Source organism: Mycena indigotica (genome assembly GCF_014461135.1).
Source record: "Mycena indigotica strain 171206Taipei chromosome Unknown Mind.scaff0008, whole genome shotgun sequence".
Taxonomy (NCBI): Eukaryota; Fungi; Basidiomycota; class Agaricomycetes; order Agaricales; family Mycenaceae; genus Mycena; species Mycena indigotica.
In genome coordinates this window covers 3,572,516-3,597,840 of record NW_023503007.1, presented here as the reverse complement: position 1 = coordinate 3,597,840, position 25,325 = coordinate 3,572,516, and the positions used below count along the sequence as shown (strand labels likewise).

Here is a 25,325-nt window from a genome sequence, read left to right as displayed (position 1 = left end):
ACTCATCATGTCGGCAATCTGCATGTCGGAAGACCTTTGCTGGAATGCAAAAGGCCAAAAGACCTTTTGGAAGGTCTCGGAAGGCCTGCGAAAGGATTGGTTAATTTCCTGATGCGTGCCTCGCCCATCGTAACATTCATACCGCATTTGACCCATGCGATTACCGAATCAGAACTATCGGTGATCGTGGTTCCTCGCGGGAATCCGCTCCTCTTGCAGTGGGCGATAATGTCCTCGTCGGAGGGTAGGTTCAGGTTAGGTGTAAATTCGAGTGGAGAAGACATGTCGACTAGGAGGAAGAATTAGACATAAAGGGTGAAGCATAAAGATGTACTTCAAGGGACTAGTTGGGGGAGAGATTATAAAAGGACGTGGAAGCAAGGCAATGTTTGAGATGGATGCTAAGATGACCTCTTGCAATTGCTTCTATGAGCTCTTGCCAGTGAGTGCTAGATGCCATCGCTCCGCGAGGACGGCCACTACCGTGTGTGCAGGGTCGAATGAAACTTTAGAAGGAAAAAAAATGTGAGGTCACGGTTTCAATTTCATCCACATTCACGCGCACGCTTCAACTTGGCTTCAGCTTGCAGGATGGTACCGGTCATGGTTCGCTTCTCACGTATAAACAGTACAAACAACGTAGTTCTACCATTCTTGAATATGCATGGATCGATGAGCGAACTCGCGAAATGCCGTTTTCATCGTTGCGTCTGGGTGACAAATATGCTTAAGCAAGGACATCAGGACGCCAATTCCTTGTCCCATCAAAGTGGCCGCAATGTTGGGAAGCTGTTCATCACCAAACCTTTGCACCGCAAAAGCGAAGTCGATAAGGACGATGGAATCGGTCTCTGGTCGGTATTGATGGCCATTGGGCAGTAGAATCTGGCCGCCATGGTAATCGCGCTGGTCCACCCCAGCATACAGAAGAGCACGTTGGCATTCTCGAAGGTGGCACATCTGACAAAGATGTGGTTAAATAGATGGCTAAATCAAACGGCGTGACTTACAAACGATTGTTGGACGTCGAGCTCCCATTTCAGCGGGTCTACTTGAGTCAATGATGATCCAGGAATGGCTTCGAGTAGAACACCATATGCGTTAAGTGAATCTTGCATTGCAAACTAGGCATCATCAGTGAGGACATTACAGATTTTTGGTACTGGAATATACCCGGTGGAAACCGTAACAATAAGGTATTAAAGTTCCTTGATGTTTCTGCAGACGCTCGTAGGCCGCCTCTTCACGCCTGACTAGATCTTCCGGATAATGCAAGGAGCCAAGGCGGAAAGGCGGTTGCGTCGTGACGAACTCATTCAAAAGACCATCCTCATCAACAGGGAACATGGCGTCAACAAACAATTTAAGGCATATCTTGGGAGACACATTCCCGTCGGAGCTGCGGAGTACTCCAAAAAACACCTGTGAAAAGGTGTTTGGTTTGTGACGAATAACCTCTGTCACCTCAAATTCCAGAGCGTGTTGAGAGGCGAGAAGCTGGTCGATGGTAGTAGATCGAGGACGAGGACGGCGTCCAACGAAGTCCTTCGTCTGCGCCGGCATAGGCTGATTTGGAAAGCGGCAACGCCAACCTTTTTCCTCCCGCTGGAAAGCGTTAGTGTCAACTGTGAATGACATCCCAGGTATGACAGGTCGCTCTGAGAGGCGTGCAGCCTCTTTCGCTGTCCAGTCCAAGAACAGTTCCATATCTGGAAGGCTGCGTTGTAGAGTGTAACGATCAAAATCTTTGAATCGCAAGGGCTTGACAGGGGGGGAGATAGGCTGTTCTGCTTCTCTTTGCACGTTCAGAGCTCCATGAAAAAATTTACGCCATGGACTTGGGTCGAATATGGTCGGATAGTTCGTGGAACGTGGCATCTGGCAGAGTAGGAGGCATAGTGTGTGCCGGAGGGAGTTGGGGCCGTTGGAGGCAGGAAACAGCCAGACTTGCGCTGCTCGCATAATATTCTTCCAGTGCTCCATTGTGGTGAGCACCATGATACCGTGCCCATCAGTGATCAGAAAATATCTAGGTTGTTGTTCGTGTTCGGAGAAGAAGGTGTCTAAGAAGTGCTCAAGAAAATCGCTCGTCACGGAGCGGTGAACAGCTTTGCGAGGTGGCAGAATTCCACCCCAGCAGATGTTCCCAAGAGACTAAACCATTAGCGCACGCTCCATGAACAGGTCAATGGCGCACCAAAAAATGTATAACCGTGTGCAGTTTCTTCTCATCGCCATCCACTTTGTTGATACGAACACAATCCCAATCTGACCAAACAGTTACCAACAGTTGGGTGGGAAGAGAAATGCAAAGACCTTGGAGAGTTTCACACTCGTAGGTGAACTGTGCAGAGTCGTCTGCGCTTCTGAGGTAGGTATGAAATATATCGAAGACTGGATCCACGTATTTTTGAACCAGAGTTCTGGAAAGCAGTGCATTAACGCCGCAAGCCAAACAGAATGGTCGAATTCTGCTCACATTTGCGGGCGGTTGTATTGTGGGTAGGGCTTGAAGCGGAAAGCTGCCACATGCTTTTGATAGAATGCAGGTGTTGGTTGAAACGTGATGCCCTCCAGGTCAAGTTTCATGCTCGTAGAGGAGTGGTTGCATTCAACTTCATAATGAGGCGTGCTATCATGCCCACTATTGAGAAAGTCGACAATGGTGGTCATGGTGGACAACTTGCAGGGAATCGGCACAAGCTAGAGTATGCTCCAAATGTTATCACCGTGCGGTCTCCATCGCTGCGCCTTATTCACTGCCGTGTGCAGTGTCAACGTCGCGCCGGAAGTGAAGAAAAAATCTGTGACGTCACGGTTTGATCGCCATTGTCGGTTCAAGCTGCTTCAAGCCCTTAATAAGTTCAAGGATGACGGTATGTACCGGTCATGGTTTGCTTATCAAGCACGAGCGGTACAAACAACTAAGTACTACCATTCTTGAATATGCATGGATCGACGAGCGAACTCGCGAAATGCCGTTTTCATTGTCGCCTGCGGGTGACAAATATGCTTGAGCAAGGTCATCAGTTCGCCAATTCCTTGCCCCATCAAAGTGGCCGCAATGTTGGGGAGCTGTTCATCACCAAACCTTTGCACCGCAAAAGCGAAGTCGATAAGGACGATGGAATCAGTCTCTGGTCGGTATTCAGGGCCGTCAGGCAGTAGAATCTGGCTGCCATGGTAATCGCGCTGGTCAACCCCAGCATACAGAAGAGCACGTTGGCATTCTCGAAGGTGGCACATCTGACAAAAATGTAGTTGAATAGACGGCTAAATCAAACAGCGTGACTTACAAACGATTGTTGGACACCAAGCTCCCATTTCAGCGGGTCCACTTGAGCTAATGATGATCCAGGAATGGCTTCGAGTAGAACACCATATGCGTTGAGTGAGCCTTGCATTGTAAACTGGGCATCATCAGTGAGGGCAATCCATATTTTAGTACTGCAATATACCTGGTGAAAACCATAGCAATGAGGTATTAAGGTTCCTTGATGTTTCTGCAGACGCTTGTAGGCCGCCTCTTCACGTCTAACGAGATCTTCCGGATAATTCAAGGAGCCTAGGCGGAAGGGCGGTTGCGTCGTCACGAAATCATCCAATAGATCATCCTCATCCACGGGGAACATGGCGCCAACAAATAATTTAAGGCATATCTTGGGAGACACAGTTCCGTCGGAGCTGCAGAGCACTCCAAAAAACACCTGTGAAAAGGTGTTGGGTTTGTGGCGAATGATGTCTGTCACCTGAAATGTCAGACCCTGTTGTGAGTCAAAAAGCTGGTCGATGGTGATGGATCGGGGACGAGGATAGCGTCCAACGAAGTCCTTCGTCCGCGCCGGAATAGGCTGATTTGGAAAGCAGCAGCGCCACTCCTTCTCCTCGTGCTGGAAAGCGTTAATGTCAATTGTGAATGACGTCCCGGGTATGACAGGTCGCTCTGAGAAGCGTGCAGCCTCTTTCTCTTTCCAGTTTAAGAACTCTCTGAGATCTGGAAGGCTGCGTTGCATGGTGTAGCGATCAAAGTCTTCGAGTTGCAAGGGCTTGAGAGGGGGGCAGATAGGCTGTTCTGGCTCCTTCTGTACATTGAGAGCTCCGTGGAAAAGTTTAAGCCATGGGTGTGGATTGAATATTGCCGGATAATCCGTGGCGCGTGGCATCTGGCAGAGCAGGAGACATAATGTATGACGGAGAGAATTGACTCCATTGGAGGCGGGAAACAACCAGACTTCGGCTAATCGCAAGGTATTCCTCCAGTGCTCCATTGAAGTGAGTACTATGATACCGTGTCCATCCGTGATTAAAAAATATCTCGGTCGTTGGGAAAGAAAAGTCAATTGGAAGTGCTCAAGAAAGTCGCTCGTCACCGAACAGTGAACAGCATCCCGAGGTGGCAGAATTCCATCCCAACAGATGCGCCCAGGAGACTGAACCATTAGCGCACTCCATCAACAGGTTAGTGGCGCACCAAAAAATGTAGGACCGTGTGCAATTCCTTCTCATCGCCATCCACTTTGTGAATACGAACACAATCCCGATCTGACCAAACCATCAATAAAAGTTGGAAGAACATATTGCGGGGGGAAAAACCGGGCAGAGTTTCATGCTTGGAGGTGAATCGCGCGGAGTCGTCTGGGCCAACAAGGTAGGTATGGAAGATATCCAGCACTGGGTTCACGTATTTTTCGACGACAGTTCTGAGAAGTGAATCCTCAGTATGTAAGCCCATCTCGGTTGAATGACACTCACGTTTGCGGAGAGTTGTAATGTGGGTAAGGCTTGAATCGAAAAGCTGCGACATGTTTTTGATACAGTGTTGGTGGTGGTTGGAAGGTGATGCCCCCTAGGTCCAGCTTCAGACTTGTAGGGGCGTGGCAGCACTTTATTTCATGATGAGGCGTGCTATCATGCAGCGATTCATGCCCACTATTCAGAAAGTCGACAATGGTGGTCATGGATGGTGTTCGACTCGGGGCAATTGACATCGGCTAAAGCATGCATACAAAACATGTCTTTGTTCTGACTATGCAGCTGCCGTCGACGAGCAACACTTCAGGAGCGCCTTGGGATGAGAGGTACATGATCGTTGAGGCAGTCAATTTAAAACTTGCTTACGTACAGTCTGGTGAGGAACAGTAACAATATCGAGACGAAGAAAGTGCTAACTACTGAGCATAAACATTGAGGGTATAGTTTAACCAGCCCCTCAGACGAACAAACAACGCCGCTACCATTCCTCCATGTGCATCGCCAAATTATCAAACTCAACAAGTCCCGTGTCCATTATCACGCATCCCCCAAGTTTCCAGAAGTAGCTCGAGAAGTACACCGTTACCCTTATTGATTAAAGTGGCTGCAATACCCGGGAGCTGCTCATCACCAAACCTCTGGAACGCGAAAGCAAAGTCGATAAAAACTAAGCTGTCTGTGTCTGGTTGGTAGTTCGGGCCGTCGGGGAGCAGGATCTGGTCGCCGTGATAGTCTCCTTGGTCGACTCCGGCATACAGTAGAGCCCGCTGGCATTCGCGAAGGTGATGGATCTAACAGAGCGGTTCAGCCTATATGATCATGATGAACATCCATACGCCGCGACATACGAAGGGTCGCTGTGTTTCCGCAGTCCATGTCCAAGGCTCAGCTTTCAATAAAGATGGACCGGTGATGATTTCCAAGAGAACACCATATCCGTTGACCGATCCTTCTGTTGCAAACTGGCAGAGGTCAGCACATTATCTCGCAGACCAAAACGACCTACTCGATGAAAACCATAGCAATGTGGAATCAGTGTCCCTTGATGCTCCCTGAGACGATCGTAGGCCGCTTCCTCCCGTCTGATCATATCTTCGGCGTAGTGAAGAGACCTCAGACGGAAGGGCGGTTCCTCTTCTTCAAAATCGTCCCATAAAAGGTCGTGATGAACAGGAAACATGGGCTCAACAAGGAGTTTGAGACACACGGGCGGAGAGACATCCCCCCCAGAGCTACAAAGCACTCCAAAGAATACTTGTGAAAAGGTGTCGGGCTGGTGTCGAACAACTTCCGTCACTCGGAAGTTGAGACTCTGACCCGAGGCAAGAAGTTTATCAATCGCATTAGACCGAAGACGAGGATTACGTCCAACATAGGCTTTTGTCGACGGAGGAATAGGCTGGTATGGGAATTTGGAACGCCACAAAGTTTCGTCGTGCTCCAAAGCTTTGACATCTACCGTGAATATCGTCCCAGGTATAACATGGCATTCTGAAAGCCGGTTCGATTCTGCGTCTTTCCAATCCAAAAAGACTTTCAGATCTGAGGGGTTGCGCTGCATGGTGTAACGATCGAAGTCCCTGAATCGCGAGGGCGTGTCAGGAGGTGATATAGCCTCGTCTGACTGGGCCTGCATATTGAGAGCACCATGGAAGCACTTTCTCCATGGAAGAGGGTTGAACATTGTGGGAGCGTTTGTGGAATGTGGCATTTGACAGAGCAGGAGACACAGCGTATGACGGAAAGAAGTAGGGCCATTTCGCGCGGGATAAAGCCGAACAAGGGCGTTTCGGTAAGAGTACAATTGAATCCACTTGATGACGATTGTGCCCTGCCCATCGGTGATCAGAAAATATCTTGGGTTTTCGGGAATAAAAGTCTGGCTGAAAGTTGTGAAAAAGTCGTTCATTAATGAACACCGGGTAGTTTGCGGATGAGGCAGTATTGCCCCCCAGCAGAGTTTCCCCGGAGGCTAGCATATTGAGTTGCGCCACTCTGCCAGAAAGTGGATGATTGTGTTGCTTTTGCCGTCCCTTTTAAGAATTCGAACACATTCTCGATCTCAAGAACATGTTAGTAACCGAACGACTGGGAGGTAAAATTTCGAGGACCTGGGAGTGTTTTATGTTGCCATGTGAACCGCGCTGGGTCCTTCTCACCGACAAGATAGGTATGGAAAATATCAATTACTGGCTGAACGTATTTCTCAATCAAGGTTCTAGTGAGTGTGAGTTGGCAGCATAGTCTATAGAGCTCTGCGTACGTTTGTGAGCAGTTGTAATGCGGGTAGGGTTTGGTTCGGAAGCCTGCCACTCGTTCTTGATACCTTTGTGGTAAAGGTTGGAGGGCTATCTTCGGAAGGCTGATATCTTTGGCAGTAGAAGGATGGTGACAATCCTTGTCGAAATGAGGTTCGCCATCGTGGCCACCGTTCAGGAAATCAACGATGGTGGTCATGCATCAGGGTTGATGGGCCGTGAATCTGAGTCTCGCTCGCAATCCTTTCTTCTGACCCGTCATTTTTGCCCTTAGGGTACTCGTATAGCTAGCGATAGCGATATACATTCACGAGCACAATTTAGAGAAAAGAGGGGGGTCAACGTCAGAGCCAACGACCAGCCACGTGGATAAATTTCCCCAAAGCCATTCGACGGTTATGTACTTGTCAAGCCAAATTTGCGTGAATAACCCTGACAATCGAGTCTGCAAATTTCGTTCTGAATCTACATTGTCAATACATCGATCCCTTGTAACGTCCCTCCACGTCCTCTCTACAAGCAAGAGTAAGAATTTTACTCTTCAGCACAAAACGACTCACCTGCATGAGCAAAATCCGACAGTCATCCATCATCACATCCGTGACATTATACCGTTCCCGACTGACGACCTCTGCATAGGGAAGCGCACTGACGATGTCTTTCGCAAAAACCCCCCGCGAAGCAGTTGTCGACGGAGTTGTCACCAAACGGCGTGTCCAGCGACGTTTTGCCTTTGCGGGTCGATTGAATGCTCCTTGTTGCTCATAGTCCTGCTCATCTTCATCGTCTGAAAGGCGTAGGGTATATGGATTATAATCGCGTATCCGCAAATATCGCTGTTTGGGTCGTACCCAGTTATCAGCAGGCAGCGGAATGTTGAGAGGATTGGGAGTAGCCGCGTTTGGTTGGTTCGCATTTGCCGGGTTGGCAAGATGAAAACCAATCCCGTTGAGTAGGTCGTTCACCGTTGGTAGTGTGTTGGGGTCGATAGGCGGAGACGCAAGAATATCTTCTTCCTCTTCCTCGTCAAATTCGTCGGTCATACTCTTTCCTCTGTCATCATCATTACCCCGCTTCCTCTTTCGTCTGATAACCAATGGCTCATCAACACACTCGACCGTCCTCAGTCCATACAACGCATGCTGCCAGTCCGTGCTCAGCATATCATCGAACCAACGCGTGTTGGCGGAGCCCCACTCTTCCCATGGGACGGTTCGAACTCTGCCGCCACCGGATGACATGTACAGTGAGCGCAGCTGCCGTGTGCGCGCTGGATGTTGAGTTTGGCTGGGCAAGACCGGACCGGTAGGGGCCGACGACCCAATTGGAGTTGATGGCATCGAAACACTGCCACTTGACGGTGGAAGTTCCCGACGAGGTCGGGTAGCAAGGCCATTCGTAGTCAGGTATGGCGCCAGCGGATAGTGGTCTCGTGGAGCGGGGACTGGCGGCGGAGGCTCCAAGAACATTTTAACGTTGAGGAAGAAGACGAACGAATGAACGCGATGGTCGCCCGGGCCGGTAGGCTTGAAGATGTACAAACAACAGGCATGAATGCGCTCTTCGGGGCGCGGGTAGTACACCCTATGGTCAGAACTTTCCCGTTTGGGGAGATAGCCTGGCGCAGGGTTGCTGCTCATGCAGATATACCTATCGATAGTTAGTTTCATGAACGATCATGATCACGAGACGGGAACGGACCAATACATGTACCCGTCTTCCAGAGGTGGGAGATTGTAACTGCTTTTCAGGACGGGAGTTGTTGAGCATCCAACAGGGTTTTCGAACGTATAACATTCGAATCGTCCCGTAGGTCGCACGATAAGGAAGGTGTTGTCTGTGAGGAAGGTAAAGTCTTCAATTCCCGTTCTCGAGCCAAGCGAACACTGATAGCGATAGCACCGCATTAGGATTTGGATCTTACACCGGGCGTAGTGGAGGTTTTAGACTCACAGAATGATGTCCGCCATAACGCCAGTTCCATATTTGTAGATGTGCGCTGACACTGTCATGAACCTCCTTGACAAGAAGCGCTACGAGGTCACCAGCGACTTGGACACGCACTGCACCAGTCGCTTCAAAGGTGGCCTGGTGAACGTGTTCGGGTAGCCGAGGAAGACACGGGAGAATTCCCAGCTGACGCGAACTCTCCGGATGTGGTTCGTTCGTCTTGAAAGAGCGGAGATGGATATTGTAAACACTGGAAGAGCTGCAGAAAGAGTAGAGGGTTGGTTAATCACGCGCCAGAATGAAATGAAAGAAGCAAAAACACACCTTGGTGGGGCGAGAGCTACTAGGACAAGCAGATCTTGTGCTGGATCCATGGTGAAATCAGCGAGTTTGAGTGAGCCGATGGCGTGTGTCCACGTCTTGAGAGGCTGTTGCTGGGGCGATTCTGTCGAGGGCAGCTCAAAGAATGTGATGCCTGAAGTGAGCTTGTTGTCGTCCTCCCACCCGTTTGCATAGTATGACCCAACAAACTCGTAGACCGTACCCGTCGGAGGCAGAGTTAGTGTAGTGAGGGGACCCCACAATTGAGGAGACCGCCAGTTGCGTTCTCGTTCACATATCAATTTGAGCCTGGAGGAGAACGATGGCCGACTGGTGGGCGGGAGGAGAGAGAGCATGCGATGTTTGGCGAGCTCGAGGTTGAATTGTAGGCGAGAAGAGTCCTGAACTACGGCATGGAAGAACCGGTTCGCCTGCAAAATCAGTGGTCAGTGGAGATTTCACCCGAGCAACACCAAACCACGGACCGCATCGCACCGAAGTAGGTCGTCGACCTCCAGAAAGCAAAGAATAGTGCATATAATCTCCGTAGGAAGGTACGGACGGTCCATGGGAGTTGGCGCGTCCGGTGAAAGTCGGGGAAAGGGAGTGGGGGTGTTGGGAAGGGAAGAAAGTACAAGGGTTGATGATCGGTTTTCGGATGAAGCTGCCTCGCGGAGTGATGGACCCTTTGATGGGCAGCCGGCGGCTGTGCGATCCTGACGTCAACAAATCGCATCTTGCACCAAACCAACCAGAACCCAACCCACCCAACCCACCATGACCATCTAGTACGCGTTGGACGCTCACCTTTTTGCTCATAACTAATGCCACTCTTTGTCCAGCTACAGCCTCACGTTTCTGCTCCTCGCGGGCGAGATGGTCACGTTCTGTTTCCTCGTCTTCCCTCTTCCCCATAATGTCCGCAAACCTGTCTTCAAATTCCTGAGTGAAAGCCCTATAGTTGCGAAGGTTTGCTCGCCTTACTATCTTGGACCACAGCGCCCTCATGCCTCGCTAGGTCGCCTATGCACTCAAAATATCCTTTGTAGGTGCCACGTACGCCCTTTTGTCCGCAGCACTAAGATTTACCAAAAGATATTCGTCGCGATCTTATTCGCCGATGCCCTCCAGCGCATGTTCCGTGTGACCGCCGAAGCGGAGTTAGCCAAACAAAATGGGACTGCCCATACCGGCTCGCCAGGCGTCGAGAACAGTCTCGCTGCACGGAAGTTCTAGTTCGCACCTTTTCTCTTCTTTCTCAAATAGTATGTCTAATGTGGTTTTTACAGCTCCCAGCGCAATACCTATTTAACAGGATTCACGCTCTTCCTTTCTCTTGTCCTCACGCGGACCTTCTACCTCACCCTCGACCTGATCCACGTCCAAGAAGAATACGCGAAGCTCAAGGTCTGTGGCCTTTTGATATTTTCCCTAAAACATCAAGCTAAATATTGCAGGGCACTGGCGCTTCTTCCAAAGGCTCATCATCATCGTCAGAAGTCGCAGACCTCAAAGCCCAGATTGCAGAGCTTAACAAGAAAGAGCGAGATTTTGGTTTGTCCTATCCTAAGCTTTGGCGCATCTGTTGACCCAAAATCCAGAGACGCTAAAAAAGCAAGCAGCTCAACAGGCTGCCGAGTTTGATCGCCTCGCCACCAAGTATAACGAAGCGACTGGAGGCAACAGCAACAAACGCAAAGATTAGGGTTAAGGGCAACAAATATGGAAGAGCGCGTTGTGTGTTGTGAATCTAGCAGTCATGTTATAGTACAATTCGCATTCAATTCGATTTCGGTTCATTCGTGGATGAGCGAAAGCGACAATGGGTTGTAGGTGAAGGATGTAAACGTTTGCAGTTGTCTATACGCCGGACGCAGCAGGTGTAATGGCCTCCTCGTCTCTCCCTATTGGTCGTTTGAGCATTAGAACTTCGAGGGAAAAGCCCGACACCTCACCTTCATAAAACTTCTGCAAGAAGGTCCTCTGTGGCCTCTCCCTGGGTTGGAGCATGATACCGTAGATATGGTCTGGCTGCTTCCACATGTTCATCGTCTCCTGGTACTCCTGGCGACTCTTCAGCAATAGCACGTCGATGGCGCGCACATCCGTCACGTGGCGGTTTGCCTCGAAGCGGAGGCGGATAGCATGCCGCAGTTGTGTCGGTGAGGCATCAAGGTAGTACTGCGAAACAATTTCCGGGGCCTGAATGGATTGGCGACTGTAAGCACTTTGGTTTTGCGGGAGAGGTAACCAGTGCTCACGGAGCGATACCAGTCGCGGTACATCTGGATTACCCGTATACGTGCGTCCGCCGCATTCGTCGACGGCCGGGTGACTTGCGCCAGGCGCGAGGGGATGGTGAACGCTACATTCGCCATCGCGAAAAGGAAATACGGAAGAGTGTGTGACAGGTCTGTGACCTCCGCACCGCTTCTTAATCTCCCTCCACAGGACTCTCTTTCTTACACTCTCACCGCTCGTCGTTAGCCATGGTCCGCGGATCCGGTACGCATTCAGCGCACCATGAGCTATATGCAAATCTGATATAATCGCTATAGGTAAATTCAAGCAAAAGCGCGGTGGTGGGCGGAACTTCAGGTGCGTTATCGAGTCAATTGTATTCTGGTGCAGGGATGTTGAATATGGACACAGCAAGAACATGGTTCTTGACGAGAATGGTACCGCTGTCTCTGTCGATCGACAACGCCGGTGTGGTTGTTCGACATTGCTATCAACGACCATCTAATCTTCCTCCCCATCACAGACGGGGCGAGGACGATGAAGATGACTCCGACTCTTCTGCTGAGTCATCTGAAGAGGAAGAAGAATCCGAGGAGGAGTCTGAGGAGGAGGAGAAGCCCGAGCTCACGCGTCAAGAGCGACGGGATCTGAAGAAGAAGCAGGCGCAGGCAAAGCAGAAGAAGGCGGAAGGCGAAACGACAGACCCTGAAGACGCGGACCTCATCAATCCCAACCATGTCACCAAGAAGATGAACATTTCTGATCTCGGCGCGCCCAGGGAGATGAGCAGACGTGAAAGAGAGCAGAAGGAGAAGCAGGAGGCCAAGGACAAGTATTGGAAGGTAATGACTTGATTTTGCCTCTCAGTTCGTTTTACTTATGGTCATTGTCATAGCTTCATACTCAAGGGAAGACTGACCAGGCCAAATCTGACCTTGCTCGTCTCGCAAAGATCCGTGCGGACAGGGAAGCTGCAGAAGCCAAACGCAAAGCAGAGGCTGAAGGTGGGTCTCTAATTCCAAATCAAATACCCTTACATTCCCTGATGCAAAAAAATCTAGCTAAGGCAGCGGAGATCGAGGCGAAGAAGGTTGCACAGCAGACTGGTCGGCGGGCATAGATATTAGGACATCAACAGTCCAACGAAACAAAGTCAAGTGTATGTATCAATAATCTTACGGTCCAGTGTCCTGCATATAACAACGCACTGGCAAGTTTCTAACAGTTCGAAGATGGGCGCAAGAGACTAGTATCTTGGATGCAGCCTCATCATCACATGTGACTGCTGATCTCGGATCGCTACAAGACAGTACAAGACGGACAAACTTTTGCGTGCATACGCATCGGTCTGTCTATGGAACCAACATTCGTTTGACCCTCATTGAACGTTCGGAATGACGCTCGCAAATGTTCATTCGCTCAGTCGCTTTTGTTGACTCTCTATGGTACGACGACCGCGCAAGCTATGCCAACCAGCATGTAATACTAATAATACATCACTGCATCACTAACTACACTCAAGCCAAAGTCTGCGTGTTGGAGACTCATTCTGAGTCATTCACGTCAACTCGGAACCCATAACACAACTCGCGCGCTAGGCCCCAATCTCAGCTTGAATTTCTTTTCGGGTTCTTTTGACAAAGGCCAGACGTAGTTTTCTTCATGCTCGCTCTCGGCTATTGTGGCTACCAACTGTGGGCGTCAAAACACTGCTATACATATCCCCAGATCGTAGGATGATCCCGCAGAATGGAGGCCAGTTATTGCGGTCCCAGCTATCCAACCATGACTCCAGTCACCTCTCCAAGTCGGTTCGTGATGTGGACTGGCTTTTATCATTGTTGATCCTTGCACCAAATATTCGTCGTAGCTTGAGAGCCACATTGGTGCTGCGGACTCTCTCAATAGGCGCCGATTCATTGACTAAATCATTCAACATTGCACGGGGCTAGAAATATCGTCGGATTCAAGTTGGCGTTATTTGGAAGTCGACAAATGCACTGGCGCAGCTCAATGCTTTGCGGTTTGCGACAAATTTGACTGGGAGAGACCTTATTCCTCCCTCTTTCTATAGATAATTCTTGCGTAACAAATAAAAGTACTGGAAGTATCAAGAGGTATCGGATCGACTAAGCGAGGACACTGGATCAGCCACGAGGCAGACCCCCCCCCAAATTTGGAGATATCTCCGGACGTGGGTGACCCACGACGTCACACCTCTTCTTCGACCCTCACAGGCCTCACCGACCTCCGACATTGCGTAGCCTCGAACAACCTCAGACGGCTGCCTGACGTATCTCAAAGTCGCAACCCCATCTCCTGCCCTTCATAGTGGACAGGAGTGGTCACCGAGTTCTTCACGATGTAAATACGGCCAGCGCTCCCTCACCCGCATTCATACCCAATGGCCCTGCCATATATCAACCATCCGAGGCTTCCACCTCCTTCGCCGTGAACATATACAACCCAAATACGCGTCAAGCCGCGTCAAATACCCTCGAATGTCAATTCTGTGGATACATCTTCCGACCTGATGCAAATATGGAGTCTCTGAGGCAACACGTAGGCAACGACAACTGTAATGGTGCGTTCTCATTCTTGCACTACTCACAAGCGTCAGTTTTTGATTTCTTTTAGCCCGTGCTCGTGCGAATCGGAAACATACCAGCGCAAGCTCTGCCATCGGGCTATCGACAGCCCCTCCGTTTCGCGCATCTCCCCACGGCTGCCCTGGTCTCCAGGTTGACTGGGATAGCGAAGACTTTATGAGCGGCAGGCCAAAATCCCGCGATTATCGTACACAAAGCATTGATATGATTACATGTTCAAATTGTGTGGTTAGAGTGCGTAGAAAAAGTCTCCAGCCAAAGGCTCGAACCCAGGTTAGTCTAAATGGGGACGATGTCAAAGGGCTGTGCATGAGAGTCAGTGTCCTCGCTTAGTCGATCCGATACCTCTTGGGAAGTATGCAAAAAAATACCTCGGGTCGATGTGTTCCCACGCAGCCGTCATTCCATTTCGGCTTCCCGTCACCTCATCCAAGGCCTCTTCAGTCCTTATACTTATTTCTTGGCAAACGCAGTCCCAGACCATTCTCGATGTTTTATGTGACCGCAACTTGAAGAACTTTTTGAGATTGGAACTACCTGCCATCGACTGGTCTGAGAACCTCAAGGCGACAGGCGACGTGCCATCTGACATTCGAAGCTCGTTGAAGCCTAGCCAAATGTGGTGTCCCCGTCTTCGTTTGACATCCACGCTTCCGAAGCCTGATCGCCGCGAGGATTCTCCAGTTCTTCAGCTCATGCTTGTGCTAGGGGCAGATCAGCTCCGCCAACTATACAACTCGAACGGGCTCAGACTTCAACCAATATATCGCCTGTTCAAGACCGGAGCAACCTGTTTTGGACGATATTCCCTGTTGTATGGAACCGGCACCATGAACTGGGAGTTCCCTATCGACGGACAGCCGCATCGCAAACTTAGTTTCTGCAACTTCGGTCATGAGCGTCAGCGTCTCCGATCAAGCTTATACCGCTGGTTAAATGCGTCTGTGCTGTTTTTCTCTCGAGCTGCCCGTTCATACCCGGCTGGAGTTTGTTTGTGCCATCGTCTCGGAGTTGGATCTGAGAAACCATGCTCCAAATCCCTACAATTTCCTTTCCTGACTGCCCTCGCCACACGCGAGTCGGTGCCGTGTATCCCTGGCCACTAATAGCGCTTAAAGGGACCGACGTGGCGGCCACGCAAGCTAAATGTGCACCCATATGTGTGTACGTACCTGCTTCCGTGCCTTCCAAAAATATAGGGTTGTTGTTTGTGAGAATAGCTGGACGTGTCCGCCCCAGTATGGCTCAACTCAACTCCGTCCACTTTCTGAAGGCGGATTATTGGCCTCACCATATCGCCTCCCGCCCACGACTGGCATCTCACTCCCGACAGAACTGGGGTTATCTTTCAACAGTCAACAAGGACATACGTAAATGCGTTTAATCGCAAAATCAGCGCGACACGGTCGAAGACGCCACTGGGCATGGGCCTCGGGATCTTTATCCACCACAACAACTCCCGAGTCCTGCGAGGTCCGAAAATCACCGTTGTCTCTCCGAACTTTGCTCCTCAAAGTTGCGAACATCGTCAACCACTCGAGCCGGCCGAGAATAGCGATTCTCAATGCTCCGTCGACTCTATTCTCAAGACGGAAATAGCGCCAAGAAATCCACGTGCCGAGGACTTTTGGTCGACCTTGTATAGCGGCGCCGTGCTTCCTTACCCACCCACTCGACGTTCTTGGTATTTCTTTCCCCCCTCTGTGGCTTTGTGCGACAATTCAAGCTGTTATTCCTCTCCAGTAGCCACACCTGGGCCAAAGTAGTAGCTACAGTGGCGTTGAACATGATGGCAATTGAGAGTACAAGCAGAGATAACGAAAACGTACACGGAAGAGGCTTCTAATCGGAGGATATACTTACAACACCTAGTAGACAACGGCTCGGACCGTTCACACCGTTCGGCGGTATCACCGCCTGAGGCGCATTTGGGTTCTTGCTTCTTCTGCATCTGCAAACCCCTTCTTGGGGTTCGTCTCCCACCCAATGTAACGGTTGGTTTTGTTGTTTTTGCGATATCGCGACATGCAAGAGCAAGCAAGTCATCAATAATCACAATTACACCCGTAAAAGATGCGCGCATATGTAGATCCAAGTGTCGTCGCGTCGTCCAACTGCCAACGTGTGTCGCCGTGGCAAACATCTTTAGGCTAGTTTACAGCAGAATCAAGTCGTCATTGCCCGTACGAATTCGGGACTACCGCCGAAAATGGGACCTGAATGTAGTCCCGAAACGCAGCCCAGTCAGGCTGCGTTACCTCGGGAAAGAATGCATCCAGTCCCGCTCCATTATTATCAGGCCAGACATGCTGTGTTTGAGCCGCGTAACCCGAGGGAGTTGTCGGGACCTCTACAGGAATATTCTCCTCTGGGCTGAGATTTGATCAGTAAACAGGATTCGGATAGCTGAATGGAAAGAGCACGCACAAAAACGGTTCAAGCGCAATTGAGAGTTCAGGAAAGTTCTTGGCCAGAAGGGGTATTAGATGCCTTGCGCGGGCAAGAGCGAGGTCGCCTAGTTCGAATGATGGTACAGATTTTCTGGCATTTGATAATGCAGAAATAAAAATCCGAAGTTGATGCAAGATACGCTGCCATGGTGCGCCATCGGACTGGTCAGTTACATCGGCTTGCAGCACAAGGCGAACGAGGAGGATAAGACAAGTTGAGAAATGGAAAGCGGAATCTATCTGATAATTGAGCCATGTCAGCAAGACATAAAAAAAGGTCACTTGCAGGTTGTGAAATATCCTCGGAGATCCTCAGGAGTAAGACTGGACGTGAACACAACAACTTCCTCCGTAACACGTATAGCGCTATCGTACGCGGAATGTGCAGCGGCCGGTGGGAGATCAATGTCCAGAACACAGCGAACCAAGAGCAAAGCAACTGCCAGATGAGATAGTTGGAGTGAACCTGGAGCAAACGTGTGAGACTTTGGACAGTCGGAACCGAGCAAAAGAGACAAACGGAAGCCCGGCGGATAATAACCGTTGAGCGAATTGTCCATCGCATCAAGGCGATGCTTCCATGTGTCCAATTCAACACCAAACATCGATATCTTGCGCAATGTCTCCCGGATATCGGTTGATCGTTGGGTTTGGCGGACCACATGCAGTTCACGGAGAATGCGATCAAGAATAACGGTGAGCTCGCATAAAGAGACGAATGAAAAATCATTAGGGTGCTCGCATGGCGGTAGCGGGACGTCCCAGTCAGTGTAATGGATGTAGGAGGAACGACCATAACAAAGTGCAGACCTGATAAAATGCGTCAATGATCCGGCGCCACGCGAGAAAAAATCAAGATGAAAGACCATTTATCTTGTTGAAGGACGGCCCACCACAACTTGATCCGGAGCTGTTTTTCCCACTTTGGAATCAACCAAGAGGAGCAATCGAGGTGAAGACCCATCAGACGTCCGGCGGCAATGGTCTGAGAAAAAGAGTGTCGGTGGGACGATCGCTGTGAACAATAGAACTCACTTGACCAAGAAGCATTGAATTACCAGTGGGGTTAAGTGAAGGGCGTCCGTCCAAGTCGAGAAGATTAGCCTGGATCGTGGACACGCGTGCACTTCTGGATTGCGCACGATTGGTGAGCGTGGTAACCTTCCAAGCATCTGCAGAAAAGTGTCGTAATTGGTCGTCGTAGATTATTCCCCGCGAGACATAAGCGCAAAAGAGGCCGGCAGGCAAACGTTGCTCGGGATTGTCAGTGAAGTCTGAGGAGCGCCATATCGGCACTGCAAGACCGTCCAGTCGTAGATAGCTGCGAAAACACGTGCTATCAATAGTCTATGCACAGAGAGATAACGCACTGCTGGAGAAGACGATGGATGTTGCTGGGTCCAAGCAGCCCAATGAGCTCTGCACTTGTATATTTGCCGACGCTATCTTCGCCATAGGGCCGCACCCGCTCGAATAAGAAGAATACGGGTTCGGTTTGATTTGTTGAGACTTGACGAACGCGAAAGGGTGTCGAATGTGGGGGTGTTCCACCACTTCTGCTGCTGTGAACCGAAGCCAATGCGCTGAGGACAAGGCCATCTCTCTCTGCCGTTTCTCCGACGTAATGTGGTTCAAAATCATCGTCGGCGTCCGAATCCAGCGCCCGAAAGTCTTCCTCGCCCTAGAATGCAGAGATAAATGACAACGAAGGATGAGATAAGAGTGCCGACACGCACCTGACTTGGGATGGGTTCGTTGACCAACCGCATTGAAGGGGGATCCCAGTTGAAGACGATGGAAGAGAGAGCACTGCCCAACTCGAAGCGTGGAGACGTCAAAGGTGAGTTTACGTCAAGGGAGTTGTGCCTTTCCAGCTTCACTGTTGGTGATGCAAGACTCATAGTCGGGCTCGTATATCCGGACGATCCATATGAACGACGACTGGAACCGGCTTCCCCGTTTGGTGATTTTGGTGATTTCGCGTCGGGTTTCGCTTTCCGTTGTCGAGGTAGATCCGCAGCTGGAGAATCAACAAAAGTGCACGCGACGGCTGATATCTGGCAATTGAGGCACGTTCCGCTGGGCTTGGTTATGCACCTATATGCTTATTCAGCAAAGTGAGGGTCAAGGGAGGCGTAGACTGACCGTTGCTTACGCGAACGGCACTGCAGATTAGTTAGTTCTCCTATTTGGTCGTTAGGAGCATTCACGCACGCGATCGCAAGGTCTGTTAGACGAGTATTTACCGCATACTGACTGAGAAGCAGGTCTCTTACCTTTGGCGCCGAGAACGATACGGTCTTTCACTCGCTAATTCGACTGGCAAAGGCCCGGCCATTTTTTGGCCGTCGGGGACACGAGCGATGAGGGAGCGATGGCCGTCGGACAAAGCGCGATGAAGGCAGAGAGCAAATGTCGTGGGAGAGATTCTCCCATCAAAATATCAGATCACTTTTATTTTCTTTTTCTCCTTTTTCCACATTTTTCGACTCGCCTTAAAGGGGCGAGCTCCCTAGCCACCATGCAACCCAAATGGCCCCCACAAAGAATGACGACAACGCCTTCTGGTCCCGCGCTAACGACTCCCTCATCCGTTATAGCGGTGGTGGCTCCTTTGTGCGTCGCATCATCGAAAGGGCCAATGGAGTCTACCTCTACGACGCAGACGGAAAGGCTATCCTTGACTTCACCTCTGGCCAAGTATGTTGCCCGTCATTACCTATATTGTGTCTCACCTAGTGCTAGATGAGCTCTATCCTCGGACATTCAAATCCAGAAATCGTCAACATCATCCGCGAGCAAGTCGGCAGTTTAGATCACTTGTTTTCGGGAATGCTGTCTCACCCAGTTGTCGACCTCGCATCTAAGCTGAGTAGCATACTTCCTCCGGGTCTCGACAAGGTCCAACTGCTATCAACTGGTGGTGAGAGCAATGAATGCGCTATAAGGGTATGTATTCGTCCTCCCCACCGTTTTCCCTCTCCTGACAACGCCTCAGATCGCGAAAATGTACACCGGCAAATTTGAGATAGTCGGTGCGAATGCAACTCACGCTCACTTCACAGCAGCTGATACAATTTACATCAGGCTTGTCTAATTCATGGCATGGAGTAACTTTTGCCGCCGCGTCTATGACATATCAACCGACCCGTAAAGGCTACGGGCCAGCCGCCCCCGGGTCTTTCGCACTCCCCACGCCTAACGGTTACCGGAGCCCATTCCGGAATCCAGATGGCACCTATGACTGGAAGAAGGAGCTGGACTACGGCTTTTCTCTTATTGACGCCCAGTCTGTTGGGTCTCTAGCGGCAGTAATCGTGGAGCCCATCCTGAGTAGTGGTGGTGTTCTAGTCCTACCACCGGGATACCTCCGTCGTCTCAAAGAACACTGTGAAATGCGTGGAATGCTTCTCATCGGTAGGTCTCTACATTTATTCGCATCCCCCCGATGAATGACGCATTCCCATCAGTCGACGAAGCCCAGACTGGCGTTGGGCGCACTGGGAAAAACTTTGCTTTCGAGTACGACGGCATCGTACCTGATATCCTCACACTTTCAAAGACCCTCGGAGCCGGCCTTCCTCTTTCCGCCGTGGTCACCTCGAAGGAAATAGAACAAGTCGTTCATTCTAGAGGCTTCTCTTTCTGGAAGTACCCCTTCATTTCATTGAGATTCCTGCAGCTTACTCTTCATTCCTCATCCAGTCACGACCCATGTTTCAGATCCTCTTCCCGCCGCTGTTGGTCTTCGCGTGTTAGAGATTCTCGAACGCGATAATTTAGCTGCGCGTGCAGAAGCCCTCGGCCGCCGATTCCGCGCTTTTCTCCTTGGCCTTCAAGCTCAATACGAGTGCATAGGCGAGGTTCGCGGGTTAGGTCTGATGCAAGGAATGGAAATTGTGCGCGATCGTACAACCAAAGAACCTGATGAGCACCTCGCAACTGCTCTCGCCGACCGCATGCTTGAGCTGGGCTTGAGTGCAAACGTGCTTCGAATTCCTGGGACTGGAAGCTCGTTCAGGATGGCCCCGCCGTTGACTATCACGCAAGAAGAGTTGGACAGCGGACTGGCCATTATCGCGGAAGCCTTCAGGACGACAAAAGGAGCTAACAAGGCGCTTGCGGTCCACAGGCACTGATTGCTAGCAATATGCTTATCGTATCGTACATCTGTTTTCGTATTAATGACCGCGTTGACTTTGTAACCTCCGGAGCCAATAGAGGCGGAAGTGTCAAACAACTCGGGACGGTTCTGCCTTACCCCCGGCCCCCGTCGATCGTCCAGCCGCACCGACGCGTCAATCCAACGTCAATCACTTGTACCTTCACGGTTAGCAAAAAAGATTGGTTCCTCTGAACATGCTATCGAGCACCAACCTCCCGCGACGTTTTTCCGAGGGACTCATTTCCGTAAACATGCAACGGCAGAGTTCTCAGCTGTAATGGAATGACACGATAAGATATAGGACAAGACAGCGTGGAACGAATGAAAGTTTATTCTACGAAAGGCTGTCAAGGCTGACCCTTTTGAGCAGGACAAAAAAATAGTCTGGGATGCCGCCAGACTGCCGCTACTCGTAGGCCGCATATCGCTCGTTCTCGTCGTTGACTGAGCATCAATAAGCGCTGACCTACGGCGGACGCGTGCACTTTATCTGTGCGTGGACTCTGATCTTATCCGACACCAACTCTAGGTTTTGGGTCAGAATTTGGCCATATGCACTTGTGTCTTCCGTCGGGGAATCGTCTACTCCAAGAGCTGTTGCTGTTTGTAATTCAAGATCGAGATGGTTGCGTTCTGGTAGCCGGAACCGTCGGGGAACACCCACAGGTGCAATTTGAGTGCGATATTGTTAAAAAGCCACAAAAAAAGTACGCGACGGCTGACTGGCCTAAGCTCGGCGGCGGGGGGGTGCATATGAAGACGACTATTAATACTGTCGGCGTGAACTCCAGTATTGGCTCTGTTCTGAATGAAACTGTTAGTGCTTCAAGCGACAAACAAACAAACGCCTCTGAATAGCATCGAACGACGTTGCTTCCGGCGCTGGCAGCCCTGAATCAGAACTGCGACCGAGGAAAAACAAAACACCCACAAAAGCCACGCGACAAATTTAAATAGATCAAGGATAATCAAATCGTGGACCTACATCTGAATCCATAGAACATACGTCATCATCGCGTGCCTTGTCTCCGGCCTTGGCTCGGAGCTACCTTTGCGACGCGACATCTCGCGACATGCGTTGCCATGTGATCGCGTGGCAAGGATTCAAAGGGATTTCAAATTGGTTATTTTTTAATCCTCTTGCCCATGTGGGCGCATCGATGGGACATTGGCAAGCACCTCAAGGCACAAGGCGAGACTCGTCGTTGATATCTTGTTTATATCCCTCCCCGATTTCTTGAGTGGGAACAAGCTGAAAATGGTCTGTCATTGGCACGGCCGAAAAATTCGGCCGCCGATACCCGGTGCAAACACAGCCAAACAACTTAGAACAATATAGTGCTGGCCAGATACAAATACAATATGTGATTTGGCGTATCATATTTTATCAGTATTGTATTGGTGGCCTCAACCATGCATCATATCCGTATCACTGATATTAAATGAGGGTCTGCTGGTACTTATTTCACTTTTTCGACCCGATATCTAGGATTTTTTTCCGCCCGCCCCTTGATTATTAGTCTGAAATTTTATTTCTAAAATGCAGAGGCCAGTTCAAAATTTCTGGAGGCTGTTTTTTGCAGCTGCTAATAATCTCTAATACAGGGAGTTTCACTGCGGAACCTATTTATCAGGTTCATCATTCTATTGCTGTCCAAGAATACAATACAACCAATATATTTTGGATATATCAGTCAAAAATACAAATACAATATGCAATTACTGAGTCTCACTGGCTTCTCCTAGCTTCTGGGAACACTTCAGCATGCTAAAGTACCCTTTTAATGTGAGTAGGGCCTCTGAGGGCCTCCCTACCATATTGACTAAGCATGACTAAGCCACATGACTTCCCAAAAAGGAAATTATTTGGCATCACAATTTCTACAAATTTTCTTGTAACTGTGCCCTATCAGAGAACTAATTTGTGCTCAGCACCTCTAAAAGGCCCATACAGCAGAGATGATAGAGAAGAGGTGATAACATGCTTACATGTCATTCTTTGACATCACACTCATCACAAAATTCTCCCAATTGGGAAATTGGCCATCAAATGTGCTGTATTTATTGGTGCCAAGTGCTACAAACAGATAAAATGCAGTTATGGTCCTCCTGGACATCCCTAGACCCTCCCTGGACCTTCCTTAGACATAAGTCTAAAAAGTGAATTTTCCACTGAGGACCCCCCCTACCCTATGTCACAAGTGTGACTCGATGTTTCGGCTTGCTGATCCGGGGGCCCCTTGCTAATAATAATAATAAATTGGCCAAGGTCCCACGCAAGACATACCAGAATACCACTTTTCTTTGAAAATCTATGGATTTCCCAGTTGTATACACTGGGGGCATTACCTAAGGCGTGCTGGAACACGCGGGCCGGCCGCAGAGCTCACCGCATACCTACCGCGGGCTTGCTCAGTGACAACTTTCTTTGTCCTAGGACAAAGAAATTCTTTGTTTCTGGGTCCGCGCTAGCAACGCGGCTGGCCCGCGGTAGGTACGAGGTCAGCCACGCGTTTGACCTGCGTGTTCCGGCAAGCCGTAGGCTGTGCCCCTAGTGATAGCTATAAGTGGCTGATAAAACCTATTGATTTTCACTGTAAATATCTGAACCTGTGCTTAAATTTATTTTATTAGTTGATCATTTCTCTCAAATATCTCACAAAACTTAGTATTGATAATCTCTATTGACCTATTTTTTTTTTGAACTATACCCTTTGAAGCATCTTTTGCTGCCTGTCAGGGGAACATCTCTTTCGGCCTCCCAGAGATGATTCTGGTCTGATTCCAATTTCGGTCCAACCCCTTTTCTTGTCTACACTATCACGGATCCTCAACACCCTCCTGACAGTTGCTCTGGGACCTGGCTTGCGACACCGCCTAAGCCTTCTATGCCTGACAGCTGTCAGGCTTCGGGTCGGGCTGTGCAAGGCTTCTACTAGGAACACATGCCTGGAACAGAACAGACAGATGGTTGGGTGCGAGCAGGGTAGAATTGAACCAAAAGGGCCCATTAACACAGTCCCTTGTCGAAGGGTCTAATCAGGTCATTACGGGCCCAATGAGTTGGCAGTACTTCTTTCAAGAGAAGTGGTACAATAGACAATCTAAGCGATAGAGTATAGTGTACACTATCGCACCTTATATATACACAAGCCTGCAGAGGGGTGATCGGACACCCTTGGCCTCTCCTGCTCCTCCTTACCCCTGTTCCTGGCCACAGAGGGGATGATCGTACGTTCCTTGCAGGCCAGGTACTACTCCTAACCTCTTAGCACTCCTCCCCAATCCCCTGATGTTGAGTTGGGCTCAGCAACAGCTCGACATGTTGTCCTTAGTCACATGCTTCCCACATGTGCGTTCCTCCTACTAGGGCACCTGTTTCCTGTCATCATGTGCTGTGTGTTGCAGGTTCACGATGGCCTGACACCAGCACCGGAGCAGATGGGCCAGGTCTTATCTGTGACAACAGCAGCAGCTACAGACAAGCAGTATATAGTCAGCTACCTAGCAGACCCTTATAGGTTCTTCTCTTTGTATTCTCTCCTGCTAGGTCAGCTTTATTTATATTTGCTTACCAATGTTCACACTTTGGATCCTCCTCTGCTAGGACCTATATGGTTAGGCACAAGCAGGCCCCTATGTGTTTACCATGTCTAATATGAGAGACAATAACATCATACTTTAGCCATGCCTGTAAGGGCAACCCTGGAGGCCTCAGGCGTATACAGGTTTTTTTTTAAAAAAAAGATCTCTTGTAATTAGCATATTAACACTTTAAAAAACATCAGTAATTTACAAGTTCTCTCCTCATTTTAATAAAATCCATGCTGTCAAACTCCGTATCTTTCTTGGCACCTTGGCATCAACATTTTTTTCATTTTTTGGGGCCTTTCCTGTCACAAACAACACCAATTCAGAGGATGCCAGTTGGCCAGTGAAGGCAAGCAAGAAGCACCGTGAAAGGATATCGTAAAGATGATGGAATTCGAAGACTGGGGTACAAGACGAAATCTACTCTACTTATATACACTACTACCATGTGTTTACCATGCCTAATACGAGAGGCAATGACGTCATACTTTAGCCATGCCTTTACGTGCTGTTTGCCTCATGTCCAACTCTACGCTGTCAATCAACATCAGCATCGACATCTGATGATCCAATCACCATCTTATCGTCCATCTTATCTCCTCCTTGTCTTATCTTATCAACTAGGGCCAAAATAAAAGGTTTAAAAGGCGAAGAAAAAGGGTTTTTGAACCCAGGGTTTGACATTACCCCCCTTCAAGGTCGACGTCCTCGTCGACAGAGGGCATTAAAGCGCGTTCATCATCCACCCCCCCTTCAGCCTCCACAAAATGGCCAGTCTGATAATTAAAGAGTTTCCGGGACGGATATGGGAGCTTCTCTTGCGTCGGGCTTATAACGTTTGACCAGGTAATCCCAATGACCCTGGGCAAGGACAGGCACACTACAGGTCTTGACCACTGGGTTCTTCTGGTTGAACTCGTCTAACAATTCTTGAGAGTTCTCAAGCCTTTGCGCCGTCTCCCATGTATCCTCGCTATGCGGGTATCCC

The 25,325-nt window shown here is 49.7% G+C and overlaps 8 protein-coding genes across 8 annotated transcripts; 3 read left to right on the top strand and 5 right to left on the bottom strand.

The window, feature by feature from the left end:
• Positions 1-645: 645 nt before the first annotated feature.
• Positions 646-2,673, bottom strand: MIND_00960600 (uncharacterized protein; the record flags this gene model as incomplete). The annotated part of the gene is made up of 6 exons (XM_037366221.1): positions 646-960; positions 1,011-1,124; positions 1,174-2,154; positions 2,198-2,268; positions 2,317-2,423; positions 2,480-2,673. 6 exons carry the CDS (start codon positions 2,671-2,673, stop codon positions 646-648), a joined length of 1,782 nt encoding a protein of 593 aa, XP_037217633.1.
• A 258-nt stretch (positions 2,674-2,931) lies between these two features.
• Positions 2,932-6,661, bottom strand: MIND_00960500 (uncharacterized protein; the record flags this gene model as incomplete). The annotated part of the gene is made up of 9 exons (XM_037366220.1): positions 2,932-3,246; positions 3,297-3,410; positions 3,459-4,430; positions 4,472-4,542; positions 4,594-4,700; positions 4,753-4,846; positions 5,339-5,543; positions 5,601-5,714; positions 5,759-6,661. 9 exons carry the CDS (start codon positions 6,659-6,661, stop codon positions 2,932-2,934), a joined length of 2,895 nt encoding a protein of 964 aa, XP_037217632.1.
• Positions 6,662-7,475: 814 nt separating this feature from the next.
• On the bottom strand, positions 7,476-9,850 carry MIND_00960400 (F-box domain-containing protein; the record flags this gene model as incomplete). The annotated part of the gene is made up of 6 exons (XM_037366219.1): positions 7,476-7,523; positions 7,571-8,660; positions 8,712-8,896; positions 8,964-9,219; positions 9,285-9,712; positions 9,767-9,850. The coding sequence occupies 6 exons, from the start codon at positions 9,848-9,850 to the stop codon at positions 7,476-7,478; spliced, it is 2,091 nt and encodes a 696-aa protein (XP_037217631.1).
• Positions 9,851-10,058: 208 nt separating this feature from the next.
• On the top strand, positions 10,059-10,986 carry MIND_00960300 (uncharacterized protein; the record flags this gene model as incomplete). The annotated part of the gene is made up of 7 exons (XM_037366218.1): positions 10,059-10,069; positions 10,124-10,250; positions 10,300-10,326; positions 10,377-10,516; positions 10,571-10,688; positions 10,739-10,835; positions 10,883-10,986. The coding sequence occupies 7 exons, from the start codon at positions 10,059-10,061 to the stop codon at positions 10,984-10,986; spliced, it is 624 nt and encodes a 207-aa protein (XP_037217630.1).
• A 155-nt stretch (positions 10,987-11,141) lies between these two features.
• Positions 11,142-11,680, bottom strand: MIND_00960200 (uncharacterized protein; the record flags this gene model as incomplete). Its single annotated transcript, XM_037366217.1, has 3 exons — positions 11,543-11,680; positions 11,237-11,483; positions 11,142-11,185 (listed from the first exon to the last, which is right to left on the bottom strand). Exons 1-3 carry the CDS (start codon positions 11,657-11,659, stop codon positions 11,142-11,144), a joined length of 408 nt encoding a protein of 135 aa, XP_037217629.1. The 5' UTR covers positions 11,660-11,680.
• Positions 11,681-11,770: 90 nt separating this feature from the next.
• On the top strand, positions 11,771-12,642 carry MIND_00960100 (PP28 domain-containing protein; the record flags this gene model as incomplete). The annotated part of the gene is made up of 6 exons (XM_037366216.1): positions 11,771-11,786; positions 11,840-11,879; positions 11,934-11,990; positions 12,046-12,364; positions 12,418-12,526; positions 12,584-12,642. 6 exons carry the CDS (start codon positions 11,771-11,773, stop codon positions 12,640-12,642), a joined length of 600 nt encoding a protein of 199 aa, XP_037217628.1.
• Positions 12,643-16,305: 3,663 nt separating this feature from the next.
• On the bottom strand, positions 16,306-18,985 carry MIND_00960000 (uncharacterized protein; the record flags this gene model as incomplete). Its single annotated transcript, XM_037366215.1, has 11 exons — positions 18,858-18,985; positions 18,796-18,808; positions 18,727-18,746; positions 18,318-18,678; positions 17,952-18,262; positions 17,617-17,902; positions 17,448-17,566; positions 17,102-17,391; positions 16,868-17,047; positions 16,559-16,817; positions 16,306-16,504 (listed from the first exon to the last, which is right to left on the bottom strand). The coding sequence occupies exons 1-11, from the start codon at positions 18,917-18,919 to the stop codon at positions 16,306-16,308; spliced, it is 2,100 nt and encodes a 699-aa protein (XP_037217627.1). The 5' UTR covers positions 18,920-18,985.
• Positions 18,986-19,113: 128 nt separating this feature from the next.
• Positions 19,114-20,720, top strand: MIND_00959900 (Aminotransferase class-iii; the record flags this gene model as incomplete). Its single annotated transcript, XM_037366214.1, has 6 exons — positions 19,114-19,281; positions 19,327-19,530; positions 19,580-19,616; positions 19,669-19,998; positions 20,052-20,232; positions 20,264-20,720. The coding sequence occupies 6 exons, from the start codon at positions 19,114-19,116 to the stop codon at positions 20,718-20,720; spliced, it is 1,377 nt and encodes a 458-aa protein (XP_037217626.1).
• Between the last annotated feature and the right edge of the window lie 4,605 nt (positions 20,721-25,325).